Source organism: Tamandua tetradactyla, chromosome X (assembly GCF_023851605.1).
Source record: "Tamandua tetradactyla isolate mTamTet1 chromosome X, mTamTet1.pri, whole genome shotgun sequence".
Classification (NCBI taxonomy): Eukaryota; Metazoa; Chordata; class Mammalia; order Pilosa; family Myrmecophagidae; genus Tamandua; species Tamandua tetradactyla.
Genome location: NC_135353.1, coordinates 27,494,974 through 27,501,304, shown reverse-complemented (window position 1 = coordinate 27,501,304; position 6,331 = coordinate 27,494,974). Strand labels below are relative to the sequence as shown.

General features: G+C 41.7%; 1 protein-coding gene across 1 annotated transcript; it reads right to left on the bottom strand.

The window, feature by feature from the left end:
- Positions 1-3,599: 3,599 nt before the first annotated feature.
- Positions 3,600-6,086, bottom strand: LOC143670406 (testis-specific Y-encoded-like protein 1). The gene is made up of 2 exons (XM_077145184.1): positions 4,484-6,086; positions 3,600-4,236 (listed from the first exon to the last, which is right to left on the bottom strand). The coding sequence occupies exon 1, from the start codon at positions 6,046-6,048 to the stop codon at positions 5,407-5,409; it is 642 nt and encodes a 213-aa protein (XP_077001299.1). The 5' UTR covers positions 6,049-6,086; the 3' UTR covers positions 3,600-4,236; positions 4,484-5,406.
- Between the last annotated feature and the right edge of the window lie 245 nt (positions 6,087-6,331).

The window sequence follows — 6,331 nt, the reverse complement described above, 5'->3', positions numbered from 1 at the left end:
GGACATGACTCCCAGGGGTGTAAACCTCCCTGACAACAAGGGACAAAATCCTAGAATGAGCTGGGACTCCTCATCAAGGGATTGAAAAAACCTTCTCGATCAAAAGGGGGAAGAGAGAAATGAGACAAAATAAAGTATCAGTGGCTGAGAGATTTCAAATGGAGTCGAGAGGTTATCCTGGAGGTTATTCTTACGCATTTTATAGCTATCCCCTTTTTAGTTTAAGGCGAATTAGAGAGGCTAGAGGGAAGTGCCTGAAACTGTAGAGCTGTATTCCAGTAGTCATGTTCCTTGAAGATGAATGTACAATGATAAAGCTTTTGCAATGTGACTATGTGATTGTGAAAACCTTGTGTCTGATGCTCCTTTTATCTATGATATTGACAGATGAGTAAAAAACATGGACTAATAAATAAATAATAGGGGGAACAAATGTTTAAAAAAAAGTATGGCATGCAGAGCATTCACTGATAATCAAGAAGTGCACTCAGACACTAAGGTTTAGGGGCAGCTCAATTTATTCATTCCAATCCCAGGTGGGGAGGGGGAGGAAAATTTACCACTGTGTCCCTGGTGGTCACTTGTTGTGCCAGCCAGTTGTGCCCATGCTACAGCCTGCAAGAGACATGAAATTGCCAGACCATCAGGGAATAAATAGGTCAGTGGATGTAGCAAATTATATATGTATGCTGTATGGCGGGGTCACATTTCATTCTTTTTCCAAGTGAATATCCCTTTATTACAGCACCATTTGTTGACTTGTTTGTTTGTTTTGGGACGTGCACGTACCAGGAATCAAACCCGGATCTCCCACATGGCAGGCGAGAATTCTACCGTAACTGAATGATCCTTGCACCCCCCAAATTATATATTTATGTGTATGTAAAATATGTTCAGGAAACAGAGGCTGAATGGCCAGGCTTGCCACAGAACATACAGCAAGTCGTCCGGATGCTCTTGCTACAATGGTTGTCATTCATTATATTGTAAACGTCTACAACCCTTTATTTATTTTATTGTTTGGTAATGCTTTTTAAAAATTTTGCTGTCAAAGCTTTCAGCATATGAATTCCAAAACTAAAGTGCATAATTAATAAAAAATTATATACTGTATTTAGTTCTCAAGAAAGTCAATGGATATGTGGTGTATACAAAACATTTGTTGACATTTGGGGCATGATGTTATCACTAACCACATAAAAACCAGAAGACCCAAATCTTTTCAGAAAACATCAGTATCTACCTCTAAGGTTTGTTATTTTAAGAAGGCTTTCCTAAAAGATTATGATTTAACAAAGTGCATCTGCAGAGAAGGTATTTTGAAAAATGCCTTTTGTTTAGATGAAATGACTGTTCTTCAAAATACATGTACTCATTTTCAACATCAAGTTTCTTTCTACATGATGAAACATGAAACAATAGCTTTTAAAGAGTAGCTCTATTAGCAGAAGTACTTCACAGTTAAACAATCCATTTTATTTCAGTGTCATCAGATACTGCAAACAGCAAATAAGTGAATTCTAATAACTGTTCAATTTCTCATCCAATTCATGTAATCGAAGTAAAGCTTATGGCAGTTTATTCTGATGAAAGTGAAACATCTGATGTTGAGAAAGGTAAATTCAAGTTAAAATTTTTGTGGTGATATATATATATATTTGTATTTGTGTTGCATAGCAATACAAATTTGCTGGAGCACAGCACCACGATCAAAGCAATGTTCTTGCCAAATTAAGAAACTTACGGAAATTGGCTCTGGCAGTGTGAAACATAACTGGTCCTAACATAGTGGGATGTATCTGGCCCTGGCATCATGGATTAGTTGACCAAAAGAGGGTAAAGAGAAAGCATTTCAATGGCTAAAAGATTTCAAATCGAGTCTAGAGGTCATTCTGGAGGTTACTCTTATGCAAGTTTCAGATATTGCAAACTGCCACAATATGGCAAACCCCAACCAACAGTGTTCCTGGAAACCCTGAAAGATATCACGTGCTCTATAAAATTTTACTAAAGTTTTTTTTTTTTTTTTTTTTTGGTATGCTCTATGGTGGGGTCACATTGCATTCTTTTTCCATGTGAGTATCCCATTATTGCAGCACCATTTGTTGAATTTTTGTTTGGTTGGTTTTTGGTTTGTTTGTTTCCTTGTTTGTTTGGAGAGTGCATGCCCGGAAAGCGAAACTGGGTCTCCCGCATGGCAGGTGAGAATTCTACCGCTGAACTACCCTTGCACCCCCTAAGCTTGTTTTTCAGAGACTTGAAACCTTCAGATTGTTTGAAACCTTCAGATTGTTCCAATGCCAGAGAAGCTCTGAAACTCAGAGATATTGGACTCTCAAAGAATAACTGGTTTCTTCGTGTCATACCTTTGCCCCTTAATATCAACACCCCTTTTTGGCCTTAAAGTAGAGAGTCGTCACTCAGATATACCTCAAGATTGAGAGATAATTATCAAATGAGAGAGTGGAATTGTAACTGAGAAATCAGAATTTAAGGGATGATTTTGATTATTGAATCATTGTATAGGTATTCCTTTTTGCTTTCAGGTATACTGGAGTAGATAGGGAAATTCCTGAACCCTATGAATTGTAATCCAGCTGCTCCCTTCATCTCTGATAATGATTTTATAGCCCTTACCTTCTGCCCCTGTGATTTTAAAAACCTTCTGACTAATTTTCGTTTGTACCCAGTTATCCAGTTTTTCAACTTTAGAGTCGTATAATCGCTAAAGACAGCCCCTAATGTTTGTTAACGAAGGGTCCTGGGTCAGCCCAGAACACACCCCAAATCTAAAGTTACCTCGATGACTAAGACTGGATCTAACCAAAGTGGGCCCACCGGACATGCACAGCTTAGACTTTTACCTGCAAGTCACCTATACCTCATTCTGCCAGTTTCCTACAATACATTCTGTGACTAAGCATGTAATCAATCTGCACATGCTCAATAATCATATCACCTCTAACTACATCACCTGGAGCCACTGTACCCATTATCCTAAACCCTGCCCACCTTTTCTCTAATAAAACTATGGGAATTACTGAAGTTTGGGGAGATAGATTTTGGGCTGCTAGGCCATCTGCTTTCCTACTACGCGCCCAGTAGTAAACTCTTTCTCTCTGAAAAAAAGAATAAAGATACTTATGGAGCAGAAATATGCTTGAAATTGGTAGTGTACACACATAATTGTGTTCAAACACACAGATTACAAAATGCTTCTGGGATTGGAGTCAGGGGTACAGGAATCTTGTGTTATACCCCTTTCCTCATTTCTTCCTGCATGCAGAAATTTTAGTAAACAACAGTGGCATACTTGGCGCATTTGATACCCAGTGGATCATTTTTTAACATCTCTCACCTTTATTTGACAAAACTACTTTTTGGTAGTAATTATGTAATAATTAGTAATGACCATTATTTTCTTGATTCCTTTCTTTTTTTTTTTTTTTACCACTTTTTAAATTAAAGAAGTTGTGATTCTTTAGTTTTAAAGCAACTAGTTTGATATGAAAAAAGTTATATTCAGTAGTAATCATGCAATAATTAATAATAACCATTACTTTTTCAGTCTGACAAGACCAATTTATTTAAACCATATTTCAAAGGATACAGATTTAATAAAGGGATGACAACTAGCTGAAAACATTTATCAGTATTCACGTCTCTATACTGTACAGGAAAATAAGACTGATATTCTTCCAAATGTTCCCATTTGAAAACAAAAGCAAGTCTGTACAGTTAAATTTTCCCAGTAAACATAGAGAAATAAGATTTTACTAAATACTGATGAAATAAAGAGTACAGTATCAATCTTCTATGCAAACAAGAGAGAAACACATTGCTTGTGTTTCTTTAAAGAACTCCTTCTCTAGGCAACATATTTAACACTACAACCCTTTTCAATTCTCCATCCCAATCCTCAGAAAAGTATTTCTTCTCCCACCACCACTGATAAAGTTAAGTACCCTGCATGCTCTCAGTCAGTCCAGTATTTCTTCTAGGACATTTTCACCTGGCTCATTTCTGCCTCTGGCCTTTTGTTTAGTTTTTCTTAATCAGGACACCAAATACAATCTCTTTAGTTCTTCCATCCAGTCTGAACTAGAAATCACCTTTCATTGCATCTGGATCTGCCACCCTCCGAACCTTCCAGGCCTTGCCCAGGGTGGGCTGGGACGAAAACAGAACGGCAGTAACAGCTCTGGCAGTCAATTTTACAGGACAAACATTGCATTTCTGGAAATGATAAAGAGAACCAGATTAAACTAAAAAGCCTCCTAGTGCAGATCTATATGAACTAACACTTTTTTTTTAAGAAAGTGAAGGGAGAGGGAGATAGGGAGAGAGAAGGAGAGGTATACTGCCATCCCCACACATAATCATCTTAAGGATGAGGAAGGGAGGCAAACAAAACCTAGGTCTTGTGTGAATTCACTAACTGAGGCTGAGAAAGCATGATACTTAGAAAGAACACCATCCTTACCCTTACAGTGAAGTCAGGGTCTCACTTCTCAACCATTTGCTTGACAGTCAGCAGGGCTCCTGGGTTACTTGGTGGTGGCGGCGGCAAGGAATCAAGAGTTCAAGACAGTAGCTTTGTTAGTTGAATCATTGGTAGCTTTTTGGTTTTGATAATGGTACTACGGTCAACTATGGAAGGTGTTAACAATAAGAGATGTTCTATAGAACTCCATTCTTTTTGCAACTTTTCTGTAATTCTAAATTTATTTAAAAATAAAAAGTTTTTAAAAGTGGAAAAAAAAAGAGTTCTTTTCAGGTAGGAATGGAGGCAGAGTCCACCCACAGTTCTGGAGGCCTTTGTTTACCAAAAAATAGACAGGTTGATGATAAGGTCTAGAAAATGTTCATTCAGAAAAATGCCAACAGCGTTAGGCACAGGCAGTGAAGGGCAGGCAGCAGTAGAACGCACCCAGAGGAGGATGAAGAGCATACACCAAGTGGCCCACTGCTGTTCTTCCTTGGCATCATCAATGCCCGCAGGTTGGTGCCTAGACTGCTAGGTGCAGAGCACAGTGGGTAGAATGGGTTCTTTCTCAGATCTACAAGTCCAGGTGATGGCAACCAGAGAAGAGGCCTTGGAAACAAAGTCCAAGTAGTGTCCATAAAGGTAGAGCAGTTCATAGTATCATCTGCTTGACTTAGAAGTGGTGGGAGCCACAAGTACAACACGTGATGTTAATGCAGAACAACACAGAGGCCACATGGAAGTGGAAGAGCATGGGCCATGAGGGTTTAATCTTGAGGTTGAGAGAATTTAATGTGCAGAGGGAGGGTACAGAAAGATCAGCACAAAAAACAGAACGCATAACTATTGCTGTTGCCTAAGCACAGGACCAGCAGGAAGTGGAAGCCAATCCTGTGCAGGAGTATGCCCCAGGGCAGGGGTTAACCAGAATGGAACCCAAAGGGCCTGGGGATCTCCACTACCTCCCCTATTTGGACATGCCTGATTCTTGGGACCCCTTCCTGCAGCAAGTAGTATTGCAGTGGATCCAGCCACAGGTCCTCTTTAATAACCGCAGCAACCTGGTCAAACCGTAGAAGGACTTGGTCTGTAAACCAGAAGAAGAAGCTGCGGGTGATGTCTCGGTTTCCTTCAACGAAGACCTGGGGTACCTGGCCTTCGCGCCACATGATCGGAGTGGAACGAGCCACCAGTCGGTTAGGTAGTCTCAGCTCATATTCCTTGATAAGCACACTGTTGATGAAGAAGGGGTTATTTTCAAAGTAGAACTTGAACTCATTGCCCAGCCTAGGATGTGCAAGCTCCGTCACTTCCAAACTGGTGATATACCTTAACATCTCTGCATCTTGGCCCTTCAGCAAGGTGGACAGCTGAGGGTGGTTGCTGAAGGCAATGAACCAGAAGTTAGCGACATCCTGAATGAGGTCTTTCCTCCGCTCCAGGTAATGTCGACGCATCCGCCCAAACCTGCGCTCCATCTGGAAGAGGACCCTGTTGGCCCGAGCCTGCTCTGCTTCCATTTGCCGCTGGATGGCTTCCAAGGCATTCATGCGGAGAGCCATGTCGTCAGGCTCAAGCAGCACCGCAGCCACTGCCTCCGCCGCCACTGCCGCTGCCGCCGCCACCGCTTCCGCCGCCCTCTCCTCTTCCTCTGCCTCCACCGCCGCCTCGGCTGCCGCTGCCTCCTCAGCTTCCTCCAATCCCTGCCGCAACTCCTGCCGCAACTGCCGCAGCACCATCTCCAGCTCTACGTCCACCTCCTCCTCCGGCTCCTCTTCCGCTGCTCCCTCCAGCGCCCCCTGCGGGGCCTCCTCCACCGCTTCCTCTAGCGCCCCCTGCGGCGCC

Coding starts and splice junctions, on each gene's coding strand:
- LOC143670406 (XM_077145184.1), bottom strand. CDS start 6,048: ATGGCTCTCCGCATGAATGCCTTGGAAGCCATCCAGCGGCAAATGGAA.